Raw genomic sequence first — 16,529 nt, 5'->3', positions numbered from 1 at the left:
CTATTGTGACATGGCATAAGTGTTCTATAGAAATATAAATATCGGATCAGGAAAAATCGCTATAGGCAGATACTCAAAATCAAATGATCGGAATTGGATCGGGACATCCCTAGTTCCTCTGCATTTCACGGTTCTAGTTCTGCAAACGCACAGAAAAGCCAACTCCCATTGATATCACAAAATGGCAAATCAGGTGTGTGTGTGTTTGTGTGTGTGTGTGTGTGTGTGGCACTATACTGTGATTATTCACCTTTCTCCTTGTAAGTCGCTCTGGGTAAGAGCATGTGCTAAATGCCCACGTTGTAAGTTGTTTGCGTGTGTTATTTGTGTTACATATGACATGGGACAGTAAAACACCACAGCAGCAAAATGCAAGTGAGCTGTGCATCCTGTTATGTGGAAGGCAAAGACAACACAGAAAGGCTGTCAACACTTTGATGACAGCAGCAGCGGCGGCAGCAACACTCACCATTGGCTGAGGCGGGGGGTATGCTGGGTGCTGTGTGGGGGGGTAGGGGGGCGGGGCTTGGGCCTGGGGAATAGGGGTCTGCTGGGAGGACGATGACGAGGGAGGGCAGCTGTAGGACATGACCAGCTGACCCTGGAGGGACACCTCGGAGGATAAAACAGACCCACCCTGGCCGCTGTCTAGAACTCCTTCGGCTGACGGTGGGATGCAGAGACAGAGATAATGACGTGAAAGGTTAGTTTCATCTAAGGTAGGTTAGTCTTACCATGTCAGTAGAGTTGTTCCGGTACCGATTCCAGTATGGCCTTAAATGCTGCCAGTCGGCCAGTCTATGCCGATCTCACATGATATTATCACATGATGATATCTCATTTACAGTAATATTCAAATTGCTTCATTTGATGATGCATGGCTGTTTTATACTCTTACTGCATTTTTTACATTGCAATTTTACTAACTTGCAGTTGAACAATTATTAATGGCATTTGTATTTGTTCCTAGACTAGATCAGTGATGAGACTAGATAATTAATTTCAAGGACCACCATAACTGGAAGAGTTCCATTTGGAACACCCTAAAAGAACCCTGAGGGTTCCTGGACCACATTTTGAGAACCAGTGTCCTAGATTCTTCTTGAAATGACACAATGTTATTGGATCAGAGCTCGGTATCGGCCTATGCACAAGTTGTAGGAATCGGTATCGGAAAGTACAAAATTGTATCGGTACATGTATCTCTACATGCCAGAGATTTGTTAAAGTGACTGGCATTTTTTTTTCACCCAATTCATTTTGATGTTATGTAAAGCGCTTTGAAACTCTGTTTTATTAAAGGCTATACAAAAAAGATTGGGATTGGGGGTAAATCCCTGCGACATACTAGCGCCATGGCCATGTCCAAGCTGCCTCACGCTACAGAAACAGGAGATAGGCTCATGCCCTGTGGGCCTCATGGCTCTGCAAGGCTTACATACAAAAAAGATTACCGGTACTATTTTTTAAAAATATTTATTAAAGGTGATATAGGCAAGTTTTCAGTGTTTGTACACAGAATTGATCGAGTGTTTCCAAACAAATTAAAATCTAGCTCCACCCCCCTCCCCCCGTCATTCTATTGGCTGAGCCAGGTCACTTCAGGCTATGGGGTTGTTGTTGCTGCTGGGAGGGACGCTATGGATATTGCGCTCGTATGGCTAAATATGACATTAAAAAATTATGAATTTCTATCGATATCATAGTTACAACAATGACATTGAGTTGACATGTTTTTTTAAGGGTAACTGTAGCGTAATCCCAATATCACAAGACTGACACGACGAGTCCCGCAAATGAGGAAGTAGGAAGTAGTGGAGCAGACTCACTGGCTCTCAATTCAATTATCTTTCATTTGTAATCGTGCATATAAAACATATTGCCCCTCAAATGCCCCAGCCACTACAGCATCGTTCATGTGAACTACTTTGTCCACGGTTATTCATCGCTATGATGATCAGCGACGGCTTGTCACCGTTGGCGAGCACGGGTTGAATGCAAGCTTCAAGCCGGCCGGACCACCAAACCATGCGCTATACATAGCGATTCTCATAATTTCAACAGGCTTACATATTACATCATAAACATACTATTTCACATGAACAATGGTGAAACTAAGATATGGGGATAATATTATACTTGCAAATTGCAAGTATAATATTATCCCCATATCTTAGTTTCACCAATGCGATTTCATTGCAAGTTGCAATGAAATCGCATTGCGTTTTCATTATAATACTGCCGGGTCGAACACACAGTCACAGCCTCGCGCTGCAATTGGCTAAGACTCCGCGTCACCCCCCACACAGACCCTCCTCCCAACACGACGCTTCCGTCCCGCGACATAAACAACAGTGGATATAAACAGATACAAACACATAGAGGGAGACAAAGGGAGAGTGTATGTCTACAGGGCAGCAGCTCAGCATCAAAATATAGGGGAAGATAGAGGGAATAAGGCCACAAATATAGATAGATAAATATGTTGATTTTTGGCTGAAAACTTGCCTATATCACCTTTAATATTAATGTTATTATTACATGTCAGAGGTTAGTTAAAGTAGTAAGTAGTAATTAAATTCAGTTAAAGTCTTACATGTGAGGCTGCTCTGGTAATGAAGCTGTTGAAGTTGTGGCTCTGCTTCAATCTCCTCCATATCAGCCTGCTGGAAACATACAGTACAAACCTTTCAGTAACAAGGGTCCCCCCATCTCTCCCCATCTCTTCAGGTCCCACTTTTATCCAATTAGTAGAGAGAACTCACACAGGAATAACATACAGGACACAAAACATTAAATTGGAAGTGATGACACAAAGAAATAAGCAGACAAAATTGGACCCGGAAACTATAAAATTGAAGCTGAAAAATGTGTACTCTGTTCCTACCCGGAAGGAGGAGTGAAATCGCTTCATGCAACTTAATGCAAGTGGATGGGAGGAGAACTCGGGTGCCGTCTCTAATTAATATATACTCTAAGCCTTAGAGTATATATTAATAGAGACGGCACCCGAGTTCTCCTTCTCTAAGTATACCTTAGAGTCTAAGGTATACTCTCTCTCTCTCCTGATTGGCTGAAATTTGTCAAGCCTACAGGCTACAGGCAAGTGCTACAGGCTATGATGGAGCCAGAAGAGGTGGGTTTTCAGACTACGGCGGAAGATTGGGAGTGAATCTGCAGTTCTGATTGCAATGGCAAGTGCATTCCATAGTTTTGGAGCCAGAAGGGAGAAGAGTTTGGGACATGTGGAGCATTCCCTACTACAGTATGAAACTAAATGACTACATTGACTTGAGTCGACTTACTACCTACCTAACTAGCCAAATCAACCAACCCACTAGCTAGGTATCAAACTAACCAATGTGTGCGTCTCTGGTGTCTGCAGCTCCTGCCGTCTCTTCTCCTGCTCTTCTCTGACCAGCTGTCTCTGCTCTCTCTTCCTTCTGATCAGAGACACTCTGTCCTTGATGGCTTTGGCCATCGTCTTATGGTCTCCCTCTGCAACGTAGCCAGACTCCACCTGACGACAAAAACAACAACAAATCAATTCGTAGTACCAGTGGTTCTCAAACTGTTTTAATTTCAAGGACCCCCGTAAGTGCACTCTTTGTACACCCTTCATTTCATTGTCTAAGTATTTGTATACTCTGTGCAGTGACAATAAATTGAATCTAATCTAATCTAATCTAAAACTCTGAGGCCCTATTTTCCACCGGAAAACCGGTTCCGTTCTTTTTTTTCTCCCCTGCCTAATTTTGAACCAGCTCATTTCACTGAAATTAATCGGTTTAGGATCCTAAAAGGAACTGTAAACTAAAAAGACTTGCTTTTTCTTGCCCTGAACTGAGAACCAACGTGATTGTGACACTATTCTACTATTGGAAGATGCATATGTGATATAAACAGTGGCAAAACTAAGGGGAAAATCATCATGAACAGGGAAAATGTAACTGCCATTGATGATTGAATTCGCCCTGTGAAATGAACATATTCGACACATTGCTAGCCAGGCCTGGAATCGACTCCTGCTCTCCAGGCGGGCTATCTAACCATTCAGCTATGTCGCCCCCAATTACACCGTTTCTGCTTAACCCATTTAGGACTGAGACCAGATTCTACAAAATGTCTTCTAAAAAGTTTTCTGAAAAGACTATGTTTCTATATCAGTGGTTCTCAAACTATTTCATGTCAAGGACCCAAGAAATTATATAAAATTGGCCGCCGACCCCCATCTGAAAATATGTTGTTCCAGGGACCCCTCAGAAGCAAAGATTTGAGTTAAAAACGTTTGCTCTGACAGAATATATATTCAAAGATGTGCGCCACATTCTCAAGATTTTTCAAGAATAGCTAAAGTATAACATAATCCTTAAAACGGTTCCAAGAATCTAGAACAGAACCAGTACTAGAACCAAAATTATTTTGGTGGTAAAGGCGCCAGAGAGAGTATACAAATAGTTTGGTTCCATCGCTTGGTTCCATTTGTTACAGACCTGTAAGGGTCCATTTGGAATCCCCACACGGAACACTGAGAACCACTGAATTTTTCTTTAGTAATTCATCATTACCTGACAGTCAGATGGCTCTGACTCAGGATTGGGTGATTGTTTTTTGTTTGTTAATTAAGTGTTTGTGTTAATGAGTGGTCTAGGTGTGGGCCTGGTACCATTTCCTGAGCGACATCCTCAGGTATGTCCTTGTTCAGGTCAAAGGAGAACTCGATGGCCTCGTTGTCTTTATACTTCCCTGTGGACAAAACACATGAAAACAGTAATGTCAGTTCATGTTTCTTTTTTTCTTATCCCACAATTTTGCAACCCATTTTTTCACCCAGTGTCACTTATCTAATGTAATCCTGGGCGCTACACTTCCTGGGGGGGGGGGGGGGGGGGGGGGACTGACCTCATGCACCCTTCTATGCATGAGGAGTTCAAGCTACAAGTGCTTATTTTCACCTGACAGGGGAGAGTTTCCCAAACCGAACATATGCGTGTGGAAGCAACACGTTATTCGGACCAGTTCCTTTCCCCTCTATCAGGCGCCAGAGGGAGGTAGTTTAGAGACCAGGATTACTGCATGTTTTTTGTGAGGGTACCTACCCTAGGGAAGGAACATGGGGAGAACATGCAAACTCCACATAGAATCAGTTCATGTTTCTTAAAATAACACTTTTATTCACAACTCCCAGTGGCCAACAGTAGAAGAGTGAGGTTGTACTGGGCAGCTCCCAGTGACCAGTACAGGAGTGCAGTAGCTCACTGATGTATAAATGTGAATCAGAATGTGTGTGCGTGTGCGTGTGCGTGTGTGTGTGTGTGTGTGTGTGTGTGAGAGAGAGAGTTGTGTGGTTTGTTGCCTTTAAGCTTCTTAACGTCTTCGATGCGGAGCCACAGTTTGATGAAGATCATTTCTCCATCATCTTCTTCAGCAAGCTCCACCCGGACGCCTGTCTCTTCCTGAAAGAATGCATGGTTCAACAAATCCTTGATGGCATACCTGGAGGAAAAAAAAAAAAAAGAACAGAGAGAGAGAGAGAGAGAGAGAGAGAGAAATTGTCTGGGTTTCCCAAAAACAATTGTGTCGCACATAGCTTGAACACACTCCTCTAGGCTGCACACAGAAGCCTGTGTGTGGCCTAATTGGCTGCATGGCAGCCAATCAGACACCATGTCCTTTTTTGGGAAACACTGTCAAACACAACAACATAGAAATAGACAACCTATAGACTAGAGCACAGCCATACCTGTCCTCATTGCGCACATAAGGCCTCCTGCATGAATACATTTAGAAGCAAACCTGTTTCCCTAAAGCCTCTTTAGCCTACACACACCTACCTGTCGACATGTGGCAGTAGTAAAACCATTCGCAGAGAAATGTGTGTTGTGAGTGGTGATATATATTGCCATATATCATTTAAAGAGTAAAGAGAGCCTACTGTCAGCTGTCCAGCAGTCCAAATATTATTAAATTAAATTTCAGAGGCGAAGTGATGTCGGTAAGGTAAATGTAGGCCTATATGAAAACACTACTGTCCCATTGTGCAAGTGAATTAAATTAACATTCGATTGCGAGTTCATAAATATAGGCCTATACAAGGAGGTTAAATGGGAGACTATTGTGCAGTCAAAGTTACCAATACAAGCTAGTTAATTCAGCATTCTTTTATTGACACGTCAGACCGGTATGGTAGGCCTGTATGGTAGGCCTGAGGCCTACCATACCAGGCCTCAGGCCTACCATTGCGTGGCACATTTATACATGGAATATCTATGTTCACAGTGAAAGTGGGTGAAGAACCACACGCCCACTCACTATGCATATTTCCTTTGGGAAACTCGTGTGTGTGTGTGTGTGTGTGTGTGTGTGTGTGTGTGTGTGGAGCGTACTTGACTCTGCATTTCCCATGAATGAGTCGTATGGACACAAACATTAACTACCACTTGCACCTCCAACAGGGTCCGCTATACAAGGCCTTTGATGCAATTGGGAGTAAGAAACCATATTACAAGATGTAGGATTTTTATTTTTATTTTTTTTGAGGGGCACTACTCCTCCTATGCCAAGAAGCTTTGTGTGTGCGTGTGTACCCCACAGCAATGATTTGATTGGCCGGAATGTGATGATGTATGATGATAGGAGCACCCCTCACTTCACGCGAGGAATGAGCAGACAAAATTGGAAGTGGAACACAATTAAACAATCGGCGCCAGGATTCAATAAAGAATGATTACTATAGACCGATTCAGAAACCGGTCTCATGGTCGCAAGCAACGTATTTCCTGTAGGTGGAGACGACATATCTGCGGTTTCCCCGCACCTCCTTCTACTACAGTGAATGGAAAAGTGACCGATGTTAGTCTGCCTCAAACGTTACTCTTTTACCTTCTTTTTACTAACACTAACATTACAAAGATGCCCAGAACATCGGGATGAACCGGTGTAGTTTATGGCTGCTCCAACAGTAGTGGCAATATGGCGGTGGCTGAGACCAGAGCCATATAGTAATGGTTGAGACAAAGCAGTGAAAGGTCCTGAAAGATACATAACGTCAGTCTTACCCAAGGGCCAATACCCAATCTTTCTGTTTTAGGAACCCAAGGCTGCTGTACTTTATAGCTCATACTTTAATGCTTAGTATGAGGTATAAAGCTACTGCGGTAGATATTTTGACATTCCGTTTTTTCTTTCTTTTTTTAATGTTGCCACTACTGTTGGAGCAGCCATAAACTACACAGGTTCATCCCGATGTTCTGGGCATCTTTGTAATGTTTGTAAAAAGCATGTAATAGACGTTTGAGGCAGTCACTTTTCCATTCACTGTAGAAGGAGGTGCGGGGAAACCGGAGATATGTCGTCTCCGCCTACAGGAAATACGTTGCCTGCGACCATGAGACCCGTTTCTGAATCGGTCTATATGCCAGGATTTCCCCCCGTTCAACCCTTATTTTGAAGATCCAAAACACAGCGACCGGATGTTGTCTCGACCATATGGTGTGTGTGTGTGTGTGTGTGTTGTCTCGACCATCCGGTCGATCAATTTTGATCTCTCGCTGGACGATGAGAAGTACAGGCCGGCACCATTACTGCCACCACAATGCTCCGTGCAATAAGCGTTGTTTTGACCGGAAATGCCGCCTGGGACAGGGATTTGGAGATAAAAGCGACTGAACGTGTGCGTGCTCGCACGGGTGTGCACACACAAATCAAGATGGCGCAGTCCAGTGTTATGGCTAATAACAGATAGCCATCCGAAGCTAATGTGAGTAGCCTTTCCACTAGATCGGATCAAAACATTTATTCAACTAAATTAACGTAACGTTCTTTTGGCGCTTGCCGAGAGTAGACAATTAACATACCGGTAGGTTACGTTGTATGAGGGGATTGTGTTAACTTGGAGCCGATAAATGGGTACAGCAAAAAAACAGTAATGGTAGGAGGACAAAACCACTGCCACTTCCTCGACAGAAGGCCCGGAGGGCCTGGAATGCCTTGTATTGGATGAGGAAAGAGGTGGCCGTTTGTGTCATCTGTACTGCTGTACGGGGGGTCGGGACATGGACACTCACGTCACATCAGGAACAGAACAGGGCATGGCTGGACGGAGTCTACCCAAGAATGTTAAGAATGGCTCTGGGCATCACATGGGCGGACCACATCCGAAACGTGGACCTCTACCGAGGCCTCTCATGGGTCACGGACAGTGGTGGAAAGTAACTAAGTGCTTACGTAGTGTAGTACAACTTTGAGGTATTTACTTGAGTATTTCCAATTTCCAATACTTTTACTTCTACTCCAATATATCTATGAGGAAAATAAACTCCACAACAATTATATAAATATTTGCCCTCGGACATTGTTGCAATTAGCACTCTCCATTAGGACAGTGATCCTAGAGGGTAAATTACTCCTCTGCGTTGAACCAGCACTAACTTGCTCTGATTGAACACACAGGGGAGTTTGGTGTCTTGCTCAGGGGAACTTAACCAGGCAGTACAAAGCCTAGAGGAGCCAAGGAACGAACAGGGGGATCTTCGGATTCCCAGACAGCCTCTGTAGCTCTTGAGCTCTCAAACATAAAAGTTTTCGATGTTTTCAATGGTAGAGATAGTGTGTGTGTGTGTGTGTGTGTGTGTGTGTGTGTGTGTGTGTGTGTGTGTTACCTCTCATCTTTGTTCTGTCTGATACATCCCTCTATAATCTCCTTCACCTCAGGAATGGCCACTTTATCAAAACTCCCAGGTTTCACTCCCTACACAGCACACACACACACACACACACACACACACACACAGACACACACACACACAGCGACAAAAAATGAAGTTAAAGAAGTTACTGAAGCTTTACAACCTATTGACACACACACACACACACTGTGAGACGATTATGTTAAAGCCACTGAAACTTCTAAGAGTTTCAGTGGCTTTCAGAAACATTCACACAGCATCATGAAAAAAGAATATGCTCAGGCTAGTTGGTTTATACAGTTTTACGATGGTGTCGCTTTACATGAGCAGATCACTCCGCTCCGTTCTTTTTGGCAAACGACACCCTTACATGATGGAGTAGATAGTGTGCTTTAGGAAACTACAAAAGCAGGAATAGCACAGTGAGCGAATATGAAGTGAAGGGGTCGGGAAGAAGTTCTGCATCACAGTAATCGACTAACAAGATGAGCTGTGTGGTTTACTTCTAATACACGTATATCTGCACATGACGTGACGTTTATTACATTAGGGACGATTATTTTTTTATTTTGACCGGAGGAAATTGAATCTTACCAGTCACGTTGGCCGGCCAAAAACGTACTAGGCCTACTGGGAAGTCTGATTAAATATATATCTAGGAAAGGAAAGGTACTATGTTTACCCAGGGTAACTGGACTAAGCTCAATAACTTGTTTACAGCCAGGCCCTGCTCATAGAACATTTCATGGTAGAGGTTCAATGCCTTGTCCAAAGGCACTTCAGCGGTGGTAATTTTAACGTGCCGGTCCGGGGATACGAACTAGCGACCTTCCGATATCAAGACCACTCCGCAAACCGTTCGGCCACTGCTGCCTCCGCTCACAGGTTGTTATAACAAAAAGCTCTCTCTCTCTCTCTCTCTCTCTCTCTCACCCATGTCCATGGCATAGGCTACACGACCAACCCATAAACCCATTTATATGTGATCTCGTCAGCATTGCAAATGAGGGGGAACCTCAATGCTCTTTTCGAGAATTAAAAAAAAAGTCAATCAATCAATAAAACGTTACTACTTGAATTGAAAAGCTGTATGAGAAGACTGTACAATGTACTGTACAATTAATCAGCTTTCCCAAGTAAAGGCTGCCTCCTGCTTGAAATGTGTGGATGGGACTACATATGTCACCATACCTGTTGTGAGTAGCCTACATTTTGATGTATTGATGGCCAGATCAACGTTATGAAGGATTATTCCACCTATCTTTGCGCACTACCCTGCGATTGCTTGTTACGCTGAAAAACGTGATCTAATGAACTGATGATGAAGTATATTCATGAGAAATCATTATGCATGCAGCCATGCACACAAACACACACATAAGTAGACATCATGATATATACTAGTGAAATTATACAGACGATAACATCCATACACAAATCAAATGTGTGGTACGGTATGCAGCTTAACAGTAATACTTAATATAACACTGATGGCATGATTGAAGACCTATACAGAGCATAGACATAGAAAAGTCATAAAACTAGACGGACAGAATTACAACCAAAGTTTGTGTCTTACCCCAAAATGATTTTAGAAAGTTTAACTCACTGTCTGTCTGTCTGTGATAGAAGTTAAAGTCAAACTGACCACTTCTTCTCCTCCCTCTATTTTCCTGTTCCTATCCCATGTTATTTTCCTCACGTGTACTCTCTCCTCCCTCCCTCAGCACATAAGTGCGTGCGTGCGTGCATGCGTGCATATGTGCATTCATACGTGTGCAGATACATACATGGGTGCACAGAGACATACATACGCATGTGTGCACGCACAGATTCCAGTGTCTAACAAAGTTAGAACTGAGTGTAATGGAATTTATCTGAGAGAGAGAGAGAGAGAGAGAGAGAGAGAGAGAGAGATATGGAGATATGGATTTCCTTAGCAAGGCTGATTAGAATACAGGCATGCAAAGGAAGAACACATAGAAAGTGACCAACTTTGGACTTGTTTTTCTTTAAAGTCGCTTGTAAAAATTGGTAGTTGCGTGTTGTGGGTTTTGGGGCTTGTTTCTGAAGTGCAGTTGCTTATTTGGGCTTGCTTCCAGTTTTTCCTCAAACATTTTCATGTCAAGGACCCTCAAATTAATATGAATTTGTTCACGGGCCACCCATCTGAAAATGTATGGTGCCAATATCGCAAATGTATATAGGGCTTTTCAAATAAAGGTTTCTTTACATTGGGAAAGGAAAAGAAACCAACTTTAATAGGGAAAATCACACCCGCGTGAACTCAGTTCACGCGGGTGTGATTTTCCCTATTAAAGTTGGTTTGGTTGGTGTGAACCTCTCTCTCTCTCTCTCTCTCTCTCTCATTAGCAGGCAACAGTGCAGCACTATATCTCTCTCCGTTTCTGGCACAACAGCGCCCCTACTGGTACTCATACTCAACACACACATTAACGTCACATACTGTAGGTGAAAAATAAAAAAGTCAAAAGTGCTAGATTAAAATAAATAAAAATTAAGCTAAAGTTAAGTTTAAAATAGATGATATAACAGATTTTGATGCTGATCTGGTCATGAGGCATCACCATAACCACCATTATTATCTTTTGAACTGTATGGCACCGGAGAACGAGCAGCGCAGTGTTCTATTCTGTTCACTTTGGTGTGCTCGCACCGGGAAAAAAGCTGAGCTCATGAACCTGAACCTTGTACATGGCGTCATGTACAGTTAGAACAAGGGACTTTTGTATGCTGTTCTCTTCATAGGCTTTCCTGTCGTTAATTCCAGGCTATTCAGTAATAGTAGTATTCCATTAAGAAAGACAGAGAGAGAAACAAACAGAGAGCGAGAGATAATGTGGAAGACAGTGGGAGACGCATCTATTAACATATGTAATGCGATGCGAGAGTGCGGTCTAGCAAACACCAACTCGGGACTCCTGAATGGCTGCCGTCCACACCCTTGTGTTGTTAGCTCTGCTGTCGCGGCGGAAGAATGTAGCATAATACAATTTAATATATAAATAACTAAATAGCTAACTAACTAAATAAAGATAGCCTTTCTAGATCAACTATTAGGGCTTAAGTGGTTAAGGAGAAGATTGGGTTGGTTAGGGAGAAGCATACAGCACAACAGATGGTGGCTAAGTGTAGCAAGTGGCATTGCTACACTCGTCTCTTAACGACGCTGGATTAATTAACACGCCGATCATGCTTATTTCATCTCGTTTTGAGCCATAATTAAAAAAAAGACGGCGTGCGTGCATGCATGCGGGGATTTTGTCGTTAGCTAAGAATGCTAAAACATGCAATTTTTTATTTTTCTGGATAAACCACAATAAATCAAAACTCGTTCTCTCGGGCAAGGCTACCTGTGCAAAGGTAAGTTTGTCTCGTTCTCCATGAAATACAGACTATGCCTTCCAGTCGCTCTGACCTGTTCTCTCCAATGAGCTTGTCAGCTTGCTGAATTATTGTGGGTACTGTCGGTGGGAGTTTGACTTGACAGCAACTCATCTTCATGTTGTTAGATATGATGTCACAGGACACCAGGTAGGCAAGGGTTGGTAGATTTAGACTTGTTCCGATACCGATACCAATAACGGAAAAGCTGCCAATACTTCCTAAAATGCAATTATCGTTAACATAATGTAATGCGATGCGAGAGTGCGGCCTAGCAAAGACCAACTCGGGACTCCTGAATGGCTGCCGTCCACACCCTTGTGTTGTTAGCTCTGCTGTCGCGGCGGAGGAATGTAGCATAATACAATTTAATATATAAATAACTAAATAGCTAACTAACTAAATAAAGATAGCCTTTCTAGATCAACTATTAGGGCTTAAGTGGTTAAGGAGAACATTGGGTTGGTTAGGGAGAAGCATACAGCACAACAGATGGTGGCCAAGTGTAGCAAGTGGCATTGCTACACTCGTCTCTTAACTCCTTGACCACCAGAGGGAGGGAGTAACGCTTCGATCACGACGCTGGATTAATTAACACGCCAATCATGTTTATTTCATCTCGTTTTGAGCCATAATTTAAAAAAAGACGCCGTGCGTGCATGCACGCAGGGATTTTGTCCTTAGCTAATAATGCTAAAACATGGAATTTTTTATTTTTATTTTTCAGGATAAACCACAATAAATCAAAACTCGTTCTCTGGGCAAGGCTACCTGTGCAAAGGTAAGTTTGTCTCGTTCTCAGTTGTGGGTCACACTACCACTGTATCTAGCACCAAGGCACATGCACAGGTGATGAATCCAGTGGTAGTAGCAGTAATACAAAGCTCACAGTGCATCAGGTTTACTCACATGGTAGAACAGTCTAAATGCGAATCCGACTCTCTAGTGGTGAAAGAAACAATCACTAAATACTAGACAAAAACTAATACACACACAGGATGTCAGTGTGCGCGTGTGCATTAGTGTGTGTGTGTGTGTGTGTGTGTGTGTGTGTGTGTGTGTGTGTGTGTATGCGTATGTCAGAATCATATGACTGCAACAGCTGATGACTGATTAATACAATGTAAACAAGACAGAGAGACAGAGATATGGAGAAAGCGATAGATATATGTGGAAGAGAGAAAGAGAGAGAGACACACACACACACACACCCACACACCCACACAGACTTACGCTGGTGACTCGTCGGTATATCTGAGCAGCGTTCTGACATTCAGAGTACGGGTACTCTGACGTGGCCATCTCCAACATGCACATCCCAAAAGCGTACACGTCCACCGACTCGTCGTACTTCTCCTCATACATCTCTGGAGCCATGAACTCTGGAGTACCTGCGCACGCACAGTCGCACACACACAATTGCGCACACGCACACACACACACACACACAGTATACGGATGTCATGCATTGAAGATTAACACATTGATCAGTTATTCATTATTATTTCGGCCCCTGCCGAGGTCTTTTCAGTCCGTGCCTTATTCAAGGCGAAAAACATTACCCTGGAACTGGAAATTATGCTGTGTTAAGCCATGGACTTAAGTTTGGTTACCGTGGGCAGTGGAGAATGCTGAGGTGATAGTTTATTCGCCAGAATTATCACATGCGACTATTCATGAGGCTAATTAAATACTTGTTTATTCACTGACACAATGTGAAGATAGCATTTGATCGAATGTGCTTTAAAAGCACTTTAGCTTGCAGCTTGTAGGGCTGATAACAGCTGTGTGTGTGTGTGTGTGTGTGTGTGTGTGTGTGTGTGTGTGTGTGTGTGTGTGTGTGTGTGTGTGTGTGTGTATCTGTGTTACAGGACCATAATTGAAACAAGCCCCTAGGGTATTTAGGGCTCTATTTTCGTCCATGCTAAAACCCTTATGCCTAAACTTCTTTGCCTTTTACTACATTGAATGGTTCAACTAGCCGATCTACATCGACACTTTGTGAGCTTGTAGATCGGCTGGTTGAACTATTGAAAAACCTTTTTTTAGGGAAGTTTAGGGATAAGGGGTCTAGCATGGATGAAAATAGAGCCCTTTTAGCAATCATTGTAATATCAAGATACCACTGTGCTATTTGCAACTGTTAAATAAAGTATTCAATCAATGAAATCAAAAGTGTACCTATGACACTCTTGGCGAAGGAGGACCTCTTGAGCGTGGCCAGGCCCAGGTCTCCGATCTTCACGGAGCCCGTGGGGCCCGTGATGAAGATGTTGTCGCACTTCAGGTCCCGGTGGATGATGGGCGGAGCTCTGGTGTGCAGGAAGTGGAGGCCCTTGAGGATCTGCCGGCACCACGAGCGCAGGACCTTGATCTTCATCACCTTGAAACGCTTCAGGTAGCTGAGAGAGAGAGGCAGTGGGACAGAGAGAGAGACAGTTAGTTAGTAAACGCTTCAGGTAGCTGAGAGAGAGAGAGGCAGTGGGACAGAGAGAGAGAGACAGTTAGTTAGTAAACGCTTCAGGTAGCTGAGAGAGAGGCAGTGGGACAGAGAGAGAGAGACAGTTAGTTAGTTAATTAGTTAGTTAGTTAGTTAGTTAGTTAGTTTCATTTATTGTCCACGTGTGGAAATTGGTCTTCGGTTATTATTTTCTCGTGGCAAAAAAAGTGCAGGACAACAGTGGCAAATACATTGGAAAAACAACAAATCTAGCGAGACATGGTATCATTTAGTGCCTTAATGGCATTTGGTATGAAGGATTTTTTTTTTTTACATGTTACGGTTAGCTTTTGGTACTTTGTACCAGAGGGAAGTAGTTCGAACTCCCTGCAGAGTGGATGAGAGTGGTCGTTTGCTATCTTGACAGCTTTTTTACGAGAGAAAGAGACACTCAGACTGGCTCACAGTGGCATCCGAAAACACTTTAAACAGTGACACAGTAGGGAGTAGACATATCCAGAGAGACGGGCACCAGGCAGATAACCCTCAATTACAGTTAAAAACCACAGAGGACTAAAAATGCACCTTGGCCATACATCCACTCTCACTAAATATATTTCATCAGGAATAGATGAGAGGCTGTGGTAAAGGTTTTTTATTTTATTTTTTTAACCCAATTTAGTCATGCCAATTATTTCCCCCCATTGCATGCCACAATATGTTTGGTAAACATAGCCCCAACCTTAGCTTAGACATATTGTGGAATGGATTGAATGGCACTTATATTTGACATCTCATCTTTTTCTTCCACTACAATTCCAGGATTGAGCAAATTCTCAGCTAACGACATCATCAGTGTGGAATGGCCTGCAGGAAATGACCAACTACAAGGGGAGAAAATCCCATTCATCTGCTGCCATACAACCAGAATGTAGTCGACTGCAGGTTGGAGACAAAAGCCCAAAATACCCCTCGAACACACATACAGTATAATAATGATAACCCTATTATAAATTGGAAGAAACCTCAGTCAGTCAGTCAGTCAGTCAGTCAGTCTAATTGTCATTTTTATCCCTCAATGGGTTGGGTAATTGCTGTAACCCTGCACACAGGCATTGGCCATTGGCATATGCCGACAATGACGTGGCCCTCACATTTAAACAGCAGGCAATGGGATCATCATAGCAGTTGGCCCAGCTTTAAAGTTATACAGGACTTTAGATTTTCTTTTTAAAACAGGAGATGCGGATAGTCAAAGTCAGACCGAGAAAAGCCTTTATTTGATACACCGCCAAAATGTTTAGACCTGAATCGATCTTCACCAGGGCTAAAAATGAGATCCATCCGTACACTCTTCGGTGAACATTAATTTAAAAGCGGATTTGACTGTACCGATTGCTGGAGGAGTCTGGAGAGAGTCCTCCAGCAGCAATCGGTACTGAGGAGGATCAAAGGCTCTTGGGGAGACAGAGAAACCCGCAAGGCTCCAGTTCAGAGCAGGATGAGGTCTCCCCCTCCTCCCTCTGACACTGGTACCATTCTACACCACGTTCCCAAACCACGTGTCAGGAGCCGGGACCCTTTTTTTGGTCACAGACCCATTTTTATTGGTCGTGAGTAATAAGGTGGTTGGTGTGTTTCCTACAAAACATTTTACAAAACTATTATTTCAAAGGATAAAGATATATATATATATTTTTTTAAAGAGTATCATTAACTGCCAGGTGTAACAAGCGTTGTCTCCCTTTATTGTTATTATTATTTTCCCCCTTCTTTTTCTTTTTTAAACGTGTATGTTTCTCTGTCACAACCTCCCGGCCGCTGTTTGCGTTCATTGTTGTCACTCGCTCCAGGGTGCAGCGTTTCAGTCGCTACTGGAAGCACTAGTAGTGTCAGCGTTGTTGCTTGCTGTCCCATTGGCTTAGAGCAGGGCTTTTCAACTGATTATGAACCAGGGACCACCACGCTGACTAAGAATCAACCTGGGGACCACCACC

The 16,529-nt window shown here is 43.2% G+C and overlaps 1 protein-coding gene across 2 annotated transcripts in view; it reads right to left on the bottom strand.

Moving 5' to 3' along the window:
- Window positions 1-16,529, bottom strand: part of wnk1b (WNK lysine deficient protein kinase 1b) — a 101,556-nt gene that overhangs the window by 45,084 nt on the left and 39,943 nt on the right. For both annotated transcript variants that reach the window (XM_080757731.1, XM_080757732.1), the window contains exons 4-11: window positions 14,274-14,494; window positions 13,326-13,483; window positions 8,661-8,749; window positions 5,357-5,496; window positions 4,667-4,746; window positions 3,359-3,520; window positions 2,597-2,666; window positions 470-663 (exon numbers count right to left, since the gene is read on the bottom strand). In XM_080757731.1, coding sequence (XP_080613857.1) covers window positions 470-663; window positions 2,597-2,666; window positions 3,359-3,520; window positions 4,667-4,746; window positions 5,357-5,496; window positions 8,661-8,749; window positions 13,326-13,483; window positions 14,274-14,494 — 1,114 coding nt within the window. The remainder of the gene's footprint in view (window positions 1-469; window positions 664-2,596; window positions 2,667-3,358; window positions 3,521-4,666; window positions 4,747-5,356; window positions 5,497-8,660; window positions 8,750-13,325; window positions 13,484-14,273; window positions 14,495-16,529) is intronic.

This window comes from Protomyctophum bolini, assembly GCF_963924005.1.
Source record: "Protomyctophum bolini genome assembly, chromosome: 23".
Classification (NCBI taxonomy): domain Eukaryota; kingdom Metazoa; phylum Chordata; class Actinopteri; order Myctophiformes; family Myctophidae; genus Protomyctophum; species Protomyctophum bolini.
This window is presented reverse-complemented; position numbering and strand designations above follow the sequence as displayed.